This window comes from Oryctolagus cuniculus, chromosome 20 (assembly GCF_964237555.1).
Source record: "Oryctolagus cuniculus chromosome 20, mOryCun1.1, whole genome shotgun sequence".
NCBI lineage: Eukaryota > Metazoa > Chordata > Mammalia > Lagomorpha > Leporidae > Oryctolagus > Oryctolagus cuniculus.
In genome coordinates, this window is record NC_091451.1 from 43,987,507 (window position 1) to 44,002,599 (window position 15,093).

At 59.1% G+C, this 15,093-nt stretch overlaps 1 protein-coding gene across 2 annotated transcripts in view; it reads right to left on the bottom strand.

Annotated features, from left to right (window-relative positions):
- Positions 1-2,517: 2,517 nt before the first annotated feature.
- WARS1 (tryptophanyl-tRNA synthetase 1) overlaps positions 2,518-15,093 on the bottom strand; it is a 36,453-nt gene continuing 23,877 nt past the window's right edge. Inside the window, exons 7-11 of one of the 2 annotated variants that reach the window (XM_008251449.4) lie at positions 11,791-11,891; positions 10,152-10,264; positions 9,804-9,977; positions 5,693-5,833; positions 2,518-3,563 (exon numbers count right to left, since the gene is read on the bottom strand). In XM_008251449.4, coding sequence (XP_008249671.3) covers positions 3,402-3,563; positions 5,693-5,833; positions 9,804-9,977; positions 10,152-10,264; positions 11,791-11,891 — 691 coding nt within the window. In that variant the 3' untranslated portion in view covers positions 2,518-3,401. 2 annotated transcript variants of the gene reach the window in all.

Below are 15,093 nucleotides of genomic sequence, written 5' to 3' on the forward strand. Positions count from 1 at the left end.
AAGCCCTCCCTCTCCCGGGTACCACGTGGCTCCCAGGACAGCCCGAACCCTCTGGCAAAGCTGGCCGACAGCCGCCTTGACCACATTTTCAGACACACTTCCTGGATCGTGTCTTCAGCCCGGACGCCCTAGTTTTCCTGGGATGGGGGCGCCCACTGCCCCACTTCCAGCCTGGGTGCCCGCTCCTGTCGTGCCAGCCCCACGCCCAGCGTGTTCCTGCACACCTGACCTCATACCCTGCGCCTCTGCCAGGAATGCCCTCCTCTGCCCTGCCTCCTCCAGGAAGCTCTCCTTGCTGGACCACCAGAGCCTGGCTGGCCGCCTGGATGCTTACCCGACCCCCAGAGCTGGAGCTGACTCCGCCCCTGGGCTGGCGCAAAGGAAGCGCTCAGGTGTGGACGTGCCAAGGCCGGCGGAGATTCCTAGAAGCTCCTCCCGCTGTGCGCCCGGGAGGCCGACGCCCTGGCCAGGTGCTGGGGAGGGGCCCCTGCGAGGGATGGCGTCGTTCCTCCTGCCCAGCCCCGCGGCCACTCACGGGGCAGGCGAGTTACTGGCACTCCGGCTCCAGTGGTCACGGCTCTGGCTCCTGCTCACTTCCGGCTCCAGCGGTCATGGAGCAGCGGGCCCAGGCTGGGCCCCACGGCTGTCCCTGGGGCAGCAGCTCACAGGAGGGCCCCTGCTCGCTTTACGGGTGGCCTACGGGTGGCAGCGGCCATGCCACTTTTTAAAAACAGGGAGTGAAGGATCTGGAAGAAAGGCTGGTCCGGAGGCACAACTGGGCACGCGCTGGCTCCTCCCACTAGGCGGAGCCACAGTGTTCAGGCCGCCCTTGAAATTTCAAATGGGAAGCAAGGCGCTGGCTCCCATAGCTGTGGGCTGATCACACGCGTGGGCTGCAGGCCAAGGCCGGCCCCCGACTCGGTATGCAGAGCTGTCCTGGGCAGTGAGCGCCCCCACTCCACCTCCACTGCTGTTAAGCACAGCTGGCCCTGCTGTCTCCAGGCCTAGGTTGTTTAGGGGGGCGCCAGCAGACTGCCCTCAGGCAGAACCCCCTGCACTGCCCTCAGCCGCACGGCCACCCAGGGTGCTTCCCTGGGGAGTTCCAAGAAGTGACTGGGTAGGGTCAGCGCGTAGCAGGTAAAGCTGCCTGTAGCACCGACATCCCCTGTGGGCAGCGGTTCATGTCCCCACTGCTCCACTTGCTGCGCCGGCTTTCCCACAGCCTGGGAGAGCAGCGGAGCACGGCCCATGTGGTCGGGCCCCTGCACCCACGTGGGAGACCCAGAGGAAGCTCCTGGCTTCTGGCTTCGGCCTGGCCCAGCTCTGGCTGTTGAGGCCACTTGTGCAGTGAACCAGCAGATGGAAGACCTCTCCCTGTACTCTTGCAGATAAATAAATCCTAAAAACAAGCAAGCAAACGAAACAACAGAACAACAGAACGGCCGGTTTGTACCAAGATGTGGTGGTGGGTGTGGCACCTGCCCTGACAGCAGACCTAGGGCGCCACTCCCGGAGCCTGAGCAGGAGGCCTCTCCATGCTTTCACCTGGGAGACGTCCCAAGAGGTGACGTGTCCTAAGTGCCCCAAGTGCTGATGGGGGAAGGAGCCGTCTGTAGGTCCCCTGCGCCTTGGGTCTAGGCCCCACTCAGGTGCTGACGTGGCCACTCCGGCTGGGTGGACAGTGACAGCAGCAGCTCTGCCATCCCGGGGATTTCACGGTGGCCCTCATGTCACCTGCGCACCTGCACCTGTGACGCAGGCACAGTGGAGTTCCCAGAAGTCACAGCAAGCTGCCCAGGGCCAGGTGGCTGGTGAACTTGGCCATTTGTGTGCGTGGATCAACCTGTGGACTCCAGGGCCACGTGGTGAACTTGGCCATCTGTGTGCGTGGGCTCCAGGCAGGGACGTGCCTGGGCCTGGGAGGAGGCTTAGCCCAGCAGAAAACGGAGGCCTGGGCAAGTTCATGCTGCACACAGGGACCTGTGTGGGGACTTGAACCCAGGCCTCCCTGGGATGGGATGTTTAGCTCTGCAGACACTGAGGGTCAGGACAGGCCCAGCTCCGTCACAAAGTCGTGGTGTGGACGGGAACAAGTCACCTCCTCAGAAGACCCAGTTTCCTAGCTGTGAAATGATGCTGGGCCCGTGGCGTGAGGCCAGGGCTCACTGCAGCCGGTCCCTGCTCCTGGCCACCTGTGGGCAGAGCCCAGCCTGTGCTCCCTGGCCCTGCACGGCACTCCTCCCGCCACGAGGCCGGCGTCTGCCTGTTTCTCACCGGGCCGCTGGAACCAGCACACGAGTGGTGAGAGCCTGCAGGAGGTGATGGCAAGGACAGGGAAGGGCAGGCTGACTTCACAGCGGAGCGACGCCCCAGGCGAGCCGCTGCCCAGACAGCCTGCAGCTTCTGCCATGCGACTTCCTGGTTTTTGTCCCCACCTGGCTCGGGACCATCTTCAGAGGGAAGCCATCGCTCCCGGCCTAGTCCTCTGGACAGCGCGCAGCCACACAGACAGACGGATGCAAGGGTGGGAGCAAAGTTTATTTATACCCAAGCGAGTGACAAGGGGCAGGGCGGACTCCAGCCAGAGCCTTTCCCTGAGATGTGGCTGCTGTTTTCCCAGGACCACACACGGTACACGGAGAAACCGCGGAGGGTCCCCCAGGGCGGCGTCCACCTGCTTGGCCAGTGCACTGCTCTGTGTCCCCACTGCGGTCGGGTGACAGAGCAGAAGCCCCTGCAGAGGCAGCGCGGCCAGGCCACCGGACACCACCGGGATGGCTCGGTGGAGCCCACATTGGTAGTCGGGGAAGAGAACGGGGATACATGCATGGTCTGGGTTAGGAAGCACAGTCCGCAAGTCTCACCCACAGGACCCAGCTCAGTGAGCCTGCCCACCTCTGCCCACAGCCCCGTGCAAACAGCTCGAAAGTGGTGCTGTGTCACTTCCACGTCGGGCAAAGCTTTGGGCCACTCACTGCTTCTTTCCTGGTGAGGGCTGGAGTGTACTAGGTGCCCATTAAACTGCCCAGGTCAGCCTGTCAAGCCTTAGGTTTCACAAGGCGACACTCTGGCTCCATGTATGCGTCCACAGAGTGTAGATTTTAAGAGCAGATTCTAAGGGTACATTTGGAACCCTGGGCTGCTTTCCAGGGCAGCCCTCCGAGGCAGAGGCGTGGCACCCTGGCTGCTTTGTGGGTGAGACTCACAGCAGGCGCTGCTATGCGACCACGCCACCTTAGCCAGTACCCAATCACCCGCAGTGTTCTGGCCAAGACAGACGATGAAGAAACAGGGTCGGTACACACAGGGCTCACGACAGCAGGCCCAGCAGTACCGTGCGACAGAGCCCACGGGCTGCGGCGACCCCACTGGGCTGGGTTACGGGTAACTCCCACCCCGTGTTACTGATAGTGGAAGCACAGCTGCCGGGGCGTCATGAACTCCTTCACCATCTCGTCCGTGACCTCCTTGCGCCGGGCCTGGTGCTCGGCGACCAGCGGCTGCAGGACGTCTATCAGCTCCTTCTTCAGCTCGCCGGTGAGCATGGCGCCGCTGCTGTAATCCTGCCAAAGCCACCGACGGGTGAGCAGCTGCCCTGCGCTGAGCCGCCCCCCACCCCACCCCAGCACCGACCCCGGCTCCACCACGCCACCCCCGGTGTGGCTGCTGAGACCGGTGCCTGAAATGGCAGTTTTTCTGGCATGACTGCTCCTCCTGGCCTTGCTGACTTGGACAAAACCTCCCAGCTTCTTCTAATTGTAAAGTAACAGATGCCCCTTAAACAAACTTAATAAAGTACCCACGTCACAAAGTAGCAGCAAAGAAGGCAAACCCGTGCTGCACGGGCACGTGGTGTCCTTCTTCACGGTCAAGGCCCTGTGCCACTGAGACTCCTGAGACAGGTCATCCCCACAACCCACCCGGAAACCATTATTTCTGAGGTTTTATTTATCTGAAGGCAGAGTTACAGAGGCAGAGGGAGAGCTCTTCCATCCAATGGTTCACGTCATGTGGTCCCCTCATGACTGACAGGGCCCAAGTACTTGGGCCGTCCTCCGCTGCTTCCCAGGCGTATTAGCAGGGAGCTGGATCGGAAGTGGAGCAGCTGGGACTTGAACTGGTCCTATGGGATGCTGGCATTGCAGGCGGCAACTTAACCATGCTGTCCACAATGTTGGCCCTATAACAACTCTTACATAACGTTCCCTCTGTTGACAGATTCTGTTTTGGACTTTTTATTATTATTATTATTATTATCATTTTTTAAATCTTTGGAAATTCAGGTTTATCTCCTGGTAAAAGACTCTAGTAAGTGAAAAACCGAGACCGAGGTAATGAACTCCTTGGCTTTGTCCCCAGCACCAAGCTGCCTGCTTGGAGGCTGTGCAGAGAGCACTGCTTCCGCAGGTGCCGCACAGCGCTGGGCAGGCGCCCCTGCGAACAGTCAGCATCCGGCACAGGGGGACGCTCTGGGTGCCGCACCCCATCTGGGAGCGCCTGGGTGAGTCCCAGGAGGCAGAGGTGATGGCTCGAGTACCTGGGTTCCCGCCACCCACGTGGGAGGCCCAGGCTGAGTTCCCGGCTCCCAGTCTCAGCCTTGCCCAGCCCCAGCTGTTGTGGACGTCTGGGGAATGAATCAGTAGGTAGAAGAGATCTCTTTCTCTCTGCCTTCAAATACAATGAAAATAAATAATTTAAAAATTTTATTTAAAAAACCCCAAGGATGGGGCCAGTGCTGTGCCGCATGGGTTAATCCTTTGCCTACAGTGCCAGCACATCCCATATGGGTGTCAGCTCGAGTCCCGGCTGCTCCTCTTCAGATCCAGCTCTTGCTGTGGCATCAGAAAGCAGCAGAAGATGGCCCCCCAAGTGCGTGGGCCCCTGTCCTTGCGTGGGAGACCTGGAGGAAGCTCCTGGTTCCTGGCTTCAGAGTGGCTCAGCTCTAACAGTTGCAGCCATTTGGGAAGTGAACCAATGGATGGAGAGACTTTCTGTCTGTCTGTAACTCTGCTTTTCAAGTAAATAAATAAATAAAAATCTTAAAAAATAGACCACACATGCAAAAACCCCAAGGCTGGCTGGCACTGTGGTGTAGCAGGCGGAGCTGCTGCCTGTGATGCCGCCATCCCATATGGGCGCTGATTCGAGACCTGGCTGCTCCAGTTCTGGTCCGGCTCCCTTCTATTGTGCCTGGGAAGGCATCGGAGATCAACCCAAGTGCTTGGGCCCCTGCACCTAAGTGGGAGACCCAGAAGAAGCTCTGGCCTGGCCCAGGCCCGGTTGTGGAGGACATCTGGGGAGTAAACCAGCAGATAGAAGAGTTCTGTCTCTCCTTCCCTCTGTAACTCTTTCAAATAAAAAATCAATCTTTAAAAAAGCAAACACACACACACACACACACACACACCAGTGGTCCATGGCAACCCCAGGCCCCTGCTGACTCCAGATGGATTCGCTTTAATCTACAGATGAAACCTGAGGCACGGGTACCACGGAACAGCAACTTGAACTCTCTCTTCTGTGGCCTGTGTGTCCACACGGTACACACCCTGAGGGACTTGCTGAGGTTGTAACTCACGTTAGCTGAGCGTCTGCCCTAAGGCCCAGGCGAGAGGCAGCCCCGGCCGCCCAGTGAGCTTGCGCTGGGCCGTGGGGAAGCGGGGGCAGCGACTGTGGGACACGGCCGCCTCACCTTTCTGATCTGCTCCAGCTTGTCGTCGTCCTCCAGGAAGAAGGTCAGGTACATGAAGGAGACGTCCACGTCACAGTTGCCGCCAAACTGCCGGTGCTCCTCGATGGTGTCTCTGCCCCCAGAAAACGCGTGCTTGTTGACCTGCACACGGAGAGGCCCGTCAGTGCTGCCCACTGTGGACCTGGAAACCGGCCAGGAGCACAATGGCGGAAGGGAAGCCAGCGACGGCTCTGAGTCCGTGCTGGAGGAAGGCCGAGGCTCACGGCAGCTGTGGGAACAGGTGACTCAGGAGACAGCTGGGAAAACCAGAGCACCAACTGGGCTGAAATGAGCGGAAACGTCCAGAACCGCAGACAAAGGACGTGCACAAGCCTGCCGTGGGCCGACACCGGGACACGGCCCGCCCTGTGACTGGCGGTGCTGGCTGCTGGGCGGCACAAAGCTGCACCCTCCCCCATGGCCCCGGTCTTCTCTGCCATGGATACAAGCACAAGAGGGCCCACAAAGAACAAACCCCACAAAAAGAGAGACAAGAAAGGACCTGGGCAGGCCTCCGCCCAAACATCGGCAACGTTTCAGGAAGAAGAAAAACTAAGAAACCACCCAGGTGGGTTCTGGGGATCACTGAAGATAATTCTGGATTCCTGAGGCCCCAGAGGGAAGGAAAAGCCAAAGGACAACGGAACTCCGCAGCTCCTCCACTCACAGATGCTGTGCTGATCTGAACGGGGAGAGGACAGGCGGGGCCGCACAGTCCAAGGTGACACGGCAGCAGTGCCCCTGGAGACTCCGGAGCACAGTGCTGCCTGGGCGGTCTGGGCAAAGGTCATCCTGGACAATGGAGCCACCCCCTTGCTGGGCGCTGCCGGGGAGGGCAGAGGTGCTGAGACGCTAGGGCAAGGCCCAGCAGCAGGGAGGCCAGCTGATGGGTGGGTCTGGGGGCTCCTAGAGACAAACAGCGAAACTTTTCTTTCCTTGAACAGAAGTTATTAAAAATCTATGGAAGAGGCCGGTGCCACGGCTCACTAGGCTAATCCTCCACCTTGTGGCACCGGCACACTGGGTTCTAGTCGCGGTCGGGGCGCCGGATTCTGTCCCGGTTGCCCTCTTCCAGGCCAGCTCTCTGCTGTGGCCCGGGAGTGCAGTGGAGGATGGCCCAAGTGCTTGGGCCCTGCACCCCATGGGAGACCAGGATAAGTACCTGGCTCCTGCCATCGGATAGGCGCGGTGCCCGGCCGCAGCGTGCCGGCCTCGGCGGCCATTGGAGGGAGAACCAACGGCAAAGGAAGACCTTTCTCTCTGTCTCTCTCTCTCTGTCCACTCTGCCTGTCAAAAAATTAAAAAAATAAATAAATAACTTCTATGGAATCACTTAAAAAAAAATCTATGGAAGAGACCAAGTCAACAGAGGAAGGCAGAGCTGCTGCCCAGGATGCTCCTGGGGTCCACGTGTCCTGGGGCCGCCGCTGTGTGACCCATGGAGTCGCTGTCCTGTGGCAGTCACCCCTCCAGCCCCCACCATCAGCTCCTGGGCCAGGCCAGGCCTCACAGCAGAGAGAACAGGAGGCCTTATGCGCTGCACATGTACAATGTGCACTACCCCCGCCCCCAACACAGCGGCCTGCCCCGTCCACGGTGGGCACACGCTTATCGCCAACAACCCACCCGAGGGGAAGGAAGCGAGGCCTCCAGGTCCAGCACTTGCTCTGTGGCAGAGCCAGGATGGCTCCTCCTGGTTCCAGCAGAGCTAAGAAACCCTAAGCAGTTTGTGCTGGCCTGCAGCAGACCTGGCCGGCCCTCAGCAGTACTGTGAAGAGGCCCAGTCCATAGGCCCAACTTGCAGGAAACCAATAGGAAATGGGCTTGGAATACGTGGGAGCAGCTTGGGCCCAGTGAAGCAGGGAACGGGGCCAAGAAGGTGGCGTGCACTGGGGGCAGGGACTCGATTCACACTGCACCTTGGCAGTGGACGGCTGGCCCAGCCCCCTGGCCCTGGAGCCTGTGTCGGTAGCCAGGCCGACATCCAGGTTGTGGGTGCGTTTCTGGTAGAAGACGGGCTTCCACATCCACGAGCGCTGCCGGCAGACCCTGCTGCCTGGTTCTGTGGGCCCCAGCGGGGCCCTGAGAGCGCAGGAGAGGCTGCACGCACGGCCCCGCTGTGCACCCTGAATCTGGCTCCCCCACCCGGCTGCACGCCACAGCTCACACAGCTTTCACACGTGCACTCGTGGAAGCTCCGCCTCGTCTCTGACGCCAGCCCGGCTGCTCCCACTTCACAAATGACGCCTGGACAGCCAGGGTCACTGTCCTGCCAGCAGCAGGGGGTGGCTGCCCTGTGGTATGTGGAAACTGGCCTTCGTCCAGGACCTGGACACAGAGTTTCTGTGTCCCTCGTAACTTCCTAGTAAGTGACAGGGGCATTTTTTGTTATAATATTTGCTTCTGATGCAAACTTCCTAAAACCCTGGAAATTCCCGAGTGCAGGAGGGCCTGACTCTGCCCGGCTCCTACCTGAGCTCGTGCAACGAGGTGACTCAGCGCAGGGCCCCTGGACACCTCAGCCTCATGTGGGCTGCTCACCAGAAAAACCAAGCGACGAGGGGCCGGGGCTGGCCGGGCCCTCCAGCGCCGTGTCCCCGCCTCCAGGAGCCTCAACTGAGAACTCTCAGAGGCGCGTGCTGAGGTGCTGTGGGGGCGGGGCTGTTCACCTGCACCCTTTGCCACAGCCTTCAGCAGAACCTGGCACACGCACTCCCCTGGGTCCCGAGAGCCGTTCTGACAACGCTAGCCAACGGCGTCAGCACTGAGCTGCATCGCAGCATGCCAGGTGGAGTCCACTGGAAAAATGCTGGGTGAGGGGCAGAGCCGGACTCTCCTGGGCGGAGGGCAGATGTCCAGGCCACTGGGGGCTGCTGACTCAAGGCCCAGGTTCTGTAAGACCTTAGGGAAGCTGCTGGACCTCTCCAGGCCTTGTCTACCTCAGCCTCCTGGGGTGCCTGTTACGATCCAACCAGATCGTCCAGGTGAGCCTGCGGCAGGGGCTGAGCTCAAACCACGGGTGCAACTGGCAAGGAGGAGGCTGGGGCAGACGCCCTCTCCTCTCGAGTGCAGAGCTGAGCCCTGCAGGTGGGTTCAGAGCAAGGGCCTGGCCCGTGGCCTGCTCCACAGGCTGCTCATGACCCTGAGAGGCTCCGCTGACCCCTGTGGCCCCCGACCCCACACTCACTGCTCACCAAGCCCTCGGCATCTTTGCTGGGCTGTGAGCAAGTGAAAAACGCCAGAGCTGTAAACAGCTTTCAAAACAACTTCGCAGAAACACAACAGAACGGGCGACTGCTCTGCTCTGCTTCTGCTCTCTGTAGGAGTGCAGCGGAAGCGCCGGTCAGAATTGAAAGAAAGGAAAAAGCCCAATTCCACCGCCCCCATGCCACGGGGGAGCGCTGGCAGAGGTCCCTTCCTGGAGGACGGTTTTGGGATGAAGGGCTTCCCTGCTGTCAACGAGAACCTGCATGGGAGGCTTCCGACGGGCTACGAGGCCGGGCCAAGACCCAGCCCGCTGCTTTATGTGTCTCAAACGCAGTTCCCGTGACTCTGCTGCAATCTTTGGCTCACACACACACACTCTGAAGACACGCCAGCAGCCGTGTGCAACAGTGCGGGGTACACAGAGACCGGCGGGGTGGCACTAGGCAGCTCGGGGCCCTGAAAGGAAGACAGCACATGCGATTTCTCCGGTGACTTGACAGATACGCGCTGAGCACCTGGGTGTGGCTGGACAAGACTGTCCTGTGTCTCAGTGAGGGCTCCGAGGGAAAGCCAGCCCTAGTCCCCCTGAGTAATGGCTGCCCACAGCTGGGCTGTGTAACGGCGGCTTCTAGGGGTGGGACCTTGGTGCAGCCTAGCACCGGTGACAGAATGTCAAGGAGGCTCCGGAGCAGGGCCTGGAACAGCCGGTGCTCAGAATAGACAGACACCTTTTTAGTGCTTAATGACATCCACGTTGATCCTAATTCCAGATACATTGCCATGACTTTGCTCCCAGACAGTGTCTTGGTGAGAAAAGCAGACAGTAACAGACCCTGCTGCTTGCCCCTGCCCAGGCACTGCTCACCTTGGTCTTGATCTGCTTGGCCGTGTCGGTGAGGAAGATGGAGGAGTTGGGGTCACTGGCACTCATCTTGGTCTGGGCGCCCTGCAGAGCAGGGAAGAAGGTCGAGTGCAGCAGGGCCGGTTTAGGATAGCCGATCCTGGGCGCGACGTCCCTGGTCATCCTGAAGTAGGGGTCCTACGGGGACACGGGCCTGGTGAGAGCGGCTGCAACAGGGCAGCCTCTGAGTGATCCCCAGAGGCTCTGCACAGAGCAAGAAATGTGCCCCTCCCCCAGCCCTTCTGCACACCTCCCCCATGGGGGAAACAGAACAAGGACCTGGGCGTGCAAGCCCGAGCCCTGCCTCCTGACCTGGTCAATGGCACAGGGGATGAGGCACTGGATGTCTGCCTGGCCATGGAAGATCTGGGGGAAGGAGTTGCTGAAGGAAGGCGCGGCCTGGATGGCAGGAAAACTGATCTTCCCTGGAAGCAAACGGAACATTCTTACACAGGAGGCCACCTTTGGTCTGGTTAATTAATCCAATTAAAGGAAGGACCAAGAACAAAGATTTTCTCCCCATTGGACTGGCACTGTGGCGCAGTAGGTTAATCCTCCACCTGCAGTGCTGGCATCCCATATGGGTGCCGGTTCTAGTCCTGGCTGCTCCTCTTCCAATCCGGCTCTCTGCTATGGCCTGGAGAAGCTGTAGAAGATGGCCCAAGTGCTTGGGACCCTGCACCCACATGGGAGGACCCAGAGAAAGCTCCTGGCTCCTGATCAGCCCAGCTCTGGCCACTGCAGCCAACTGGAGAGTGAACCAGCGGATGGAAGACCTCTCTCTTTCTCTCTCTGCATCTCTTCTCTCTGTGTAACTCTGACTTTCAAAGTAAATAAATTTTTAAAAAATAAAAATGCAGGAGGCCACTGTTTTGAACTAAGCTCCTGTACTAGGCCCCAACAGAGAAGGGAGACAGACTTACAGGGCCTCAGAGTGAGCAGCAGGGCCAGTTGCCCTCCTGCAGCACCCCTAGAGTCCCCCAAAGGCCTTCCCACACTGACTGGGCTCCTACTAGCAGGTGCAGGAACTCCAAAGCCTGCTTCCTTTCTCCCTCTATCTTAAATCCCAGAATGGATGACTGGGAGCGGGGCAATCTTACACACTGACACAGTCACACGGCCCAGAAAAGTGCTGGATATACCACACTGGTTCTTGCAGAGAAAACCCACTCTGAGGATCTGACTTATTTTTAAAATTTATTTGATTTATTTGATTTGAAAGGCAGAGAGAATGAGATCTTCTTTTCCTGGTTCACTCCTCAAATGGCCACAATGGCTGGGGTTGGACCCGGCTGAAGCTAGGAGCCCAGAGCTCCGTCACGGTCTCCCACGTGGGTGCAAGGGCCCAAGCATTTGGGTCATCTGCTGCTGCTTTCTCAGGCCATAAGCAGGGAGTTGGATCAGGAGTGGAGCAGCTGGGACTTGAACCAGTGCTCTGAGATGCTGGCATTGCAAACGGTGGCTTAACCCTCTGTGTGCAATTTAGAGATACTGCAATCGCGAAGATCTCAGACCAGCACAAGTCCTTGGGCAGAGGTTTTGAAGATGAAATATTAAAGAGGGGGAGGGAGGCAGAATGAGCATAGGTGAGCTTCCATCTTCTGGTTCACTCCCCAAAGAACTACAACAGCCTGTTGGGCCAGGCGGAAGCCAAGGACCTGATCCTCATCTAGGTCTCTCACAGGGGCAGCCAGGGACACAGTACTTGAGCCATCACTGCACATTAGCAGAGAACTTGAGTCGGAATAGCAGCTGGGGACTCCAAACTAGTACTCTGATGAGATGCGAGGAATTCCAAGTGGTGTGTTAACCACTGTGCCAAACGCTCGATCCTGAAGACCTGAGCTTTTAGACTAGGCCCCAGTGCTGTCACCGGGACTCTCAGAAGCAGCTGTCGCCTCCTTTCTGGTGGAGACGGGGAGGGGACCCCAAGCAGCAGGGAGCACCTTACCGATGCAGTCACTGTCGGTGAAGCCGAAGATGCCTTTCACTTGGTTGAAGGTGACGTGCTTCTGAATCTTCACCACATTCTTGTAGAAGCCTGGGCTCATCCTGCAGACAGTCAGAACAAACCCTTAACTGGACGGCGGTCTCCACTGCAGGCAAGCAGCACCCCTGAACACGGCTGTCAAGGAGACGTGGGGCAGGCCCGCTGCCAGGCCAGACACAGGAGCCCCAGAGCTGCAGAGATGCTCCTGTGAGCAGCCACCTGTGTAGGTGGGGCAGACACCCCGTTACCTGTGTAGGTGGGGCAGACACACCGTTACCTGCACAGATCCCAACAAAGGCAGAAGCCAGTGTGACCCCAGGTGGGAGACAGGGACACAGGCTAATGAGGCAGGGACACAGCCAGCTGCAGGTGCTCAGTGGCTATCTCAGAACATTGAATTCTGCTGGGGTTGATGGCCCATGTGCTGGGAGTCCCAGCGAGCTTTCTCTAGATGGATGTGCTGGGGACACTGCTCCCTGTGGCCAGATGGAGTATGTGGTGGACACCTACGGCTCAGGCCGAGGGGAGCCTGTCTCAGTGTGGATGGGCTTCTCAGCGTGGGGTTACCCTTTCCCCTCCCCTGAGGAGCCGGGGCCACCCCCAGCCACAGGGTTGGTTCAGGCATCCCGGCTGCTGCCACACTGAAGATGAAGCCAACAGAGACGTGGCCTCTGCACCTTCTGACCGCTGCACCCAGGAGTTTGGCCTCCAGGCCCTGCCACGTCAGGCTCCGCAGGATGGAAAGCACCGTGGGCCCTGTGCTTGCTTCTGTGGGAGGAGCTACGCCAGGGGCTGGGCTGCTCTGGTTGGAGTTACCAGAGGAGGTGACGAGGTCATGGGGCACAGCCTTCGTCAGCGGGAGGGGGCAGCTGGGCTCCCCTTTCCTCCCTTCTGCCTGCCCTTCCAGCCTCCGGAGCACAGAAGCAGACCTCTGTGCTTTATGAGCTACTCAGTCTGTGTCTTCTGTCAGCACAGCAGCAGGTGCACCAGGACACAGACACACACCAACGCTGGCCACCTCCCGGAGCAGCAGCGCAGCCTCCGTTTTACAGCTGAAGACCGAGGCACAGAGGTTCAAGGTCACAGTCACAGGCCCTGGACCCGGGCTCATTGGCCACGAGGTCTGTGCTTTTCTTACCACACCTTACAGCTTCTGAGCACACGGAGAACTGCTGACTGTCTCTGAGCAGGTGGGAGTGTGGTCGGGAGCACAGGCACACAGGCCTGGAGAGAAGACCACCACGGCGTGGGGTGAGCAGGAGCTTCCGCCGAGTGACCAGTGAAGTTGCACGTCTTGTGGGTGGTACGTGGGCAGGAACACACTGGGGCATCCAGCCCCTGTCATTGTTCAGCACCATGAAAACAAGAGAGTGCAGCCACCCAGGGTCTCCCGGGGGTGGCAGCAGGTCTCAGGTCTCAGCCGTGTACCCCAGGGAGGACAAGCAGTGGTCTGCCAGCAGGGCAGGTGGGCGCAGCAGGCTCCACACAGCCACGGGGAAAGCACCAGGGCAAATCAGCCTTCTACCTGGACCCCACCACAGTGGGGTCCCACAAGGAGGGGAGTCTACAGCACCCCCAGCTGTCAGGACTCCAGCTCTCAGGGCTGGGACTGCATTTCTGAGTTAGACTACTTTGTCTTCTTGGGAGACTGGTCCCTTTCTTGCTGTGAACTGCCCACACTGTGCAGACTGCAGGACGAGTGGAAACACTGTGCCACGGGCACGCGTGGCCCCCCACCCCAACAGACACCTGCCCTCTAGGCACAAAGGGACAGCCCTGCTGCCACTGCAGTCCCCACGTCAGTGCCCGCACAGTGTGGCTTCTCGGTGTTGACAAGGAACACACCGACGGCTTCCCATCAACAATCAGGTCACTGCTGCCCAGGGGAGCACCTGCCTTTCACACTCAGGCTTCAACGTGGAACAAGATTTTTGAGGGCGGCTGACGCCGCAGCTCACGTGGCTAATCCTCCGCCTGCGGCGCCAACACCCCGGGTTCTAGTCCTGGTTGGGGCGCCAGATTCTGTCCTGGTTGTTCCTCTTCCAGGCCAGCTCTCTGCTGTGGCCCGGGAAGGCAGTAGAGGATGGCCCAGGTCCTTGGGCCCTGCACTCGCATGGGGAACCAGGAGGAAGCACCTGGCTCCTGGCTTTGGATTGGTGCAGCACACCGGCTGTGGCGGCCATTTTGGGGGGTGAACCAACGGAAAAAGGAAGACCTTTCTCTCTGTCTCTCTGACTAATTCTGCCTGTCAAAAAAAAATATTTTTGAGGGCAACGTGGGTGGTATCTGGCATGGTGAAGCACTTCCCGCGGTCTCGGGACGCTGTACCGCGCAGGCACCACTGGCCTGACCGCTCTGCGTTCCACAGCCTCCTCCGGTCCTCCTCACACCAATCACCTGGTCATCACTGCAGCCTCATCGCCACCGGCTCACAGCACAAGAAAACAGCCTCCACCCCTGGGGAGAGGTTGTTGGGACAACCGTTTTGTCCCTTGCTGTCTCCCCAGCCTCAGCTGGCACACAGCAGACGTTCAACAAGCATTCACAGACCAAAGCAGCTGAGCTGAGCAGGCAGAGAGAAGTCCCCTCATGGCCCAAGCCACGCAGTAGGTGGCAGGCAGGACCTGAACCAGACAGGTGTTCCCAGCTTCTCGCTAGCACCAACCCCTCACTTCATAGGAAAGCACACACTCAGAGACGCCAGGGTCTGTCCAATGCAGGAAGACCACATGGGGACAGGGTGGGGTCTGGAACACAAGTTTCCAGACTCCCAACTTGGTGTTTTTGCATCTCCCATGGTTCCTGGCTGGGAGGTCTCTGTGGGCCCATGTGCAGGGGTTGGGACCAGGCAGGGGAACCCACACTGACTCTCCCCCAGCAGAGGCCACCACTTCTCCCGAGGTGAACAGGGTGTAGGAAAGGTTTCTTCCATTTCTAGCTCCTAAAGAACAGGAAGGAGCTTTTGTTAAGTCAAAGACAGAGTTTGAGCTACACTGAAGAAAGAAAAGCAAAATGTGCAAGTGCTTAGAACAAACGCGTCAACACAGTGAGAAGACTGCATACAGGGTTAACTGTGAAGGTCGCTCCTGACTGCGGGTCCACCCCTCTAAGAGATGCTACACACCCTTTTGGTTGGCCTACAGATTTCCTAGTTTTCATCCTTACTCTATGTTTGCAAAGGAACAGGAAGTTCTCATGAAGCCACGGTGGATTTTTTCCCCAGGTACCACTGAGATGCTGTGGGAACAGCCGCTACCCAGAGGG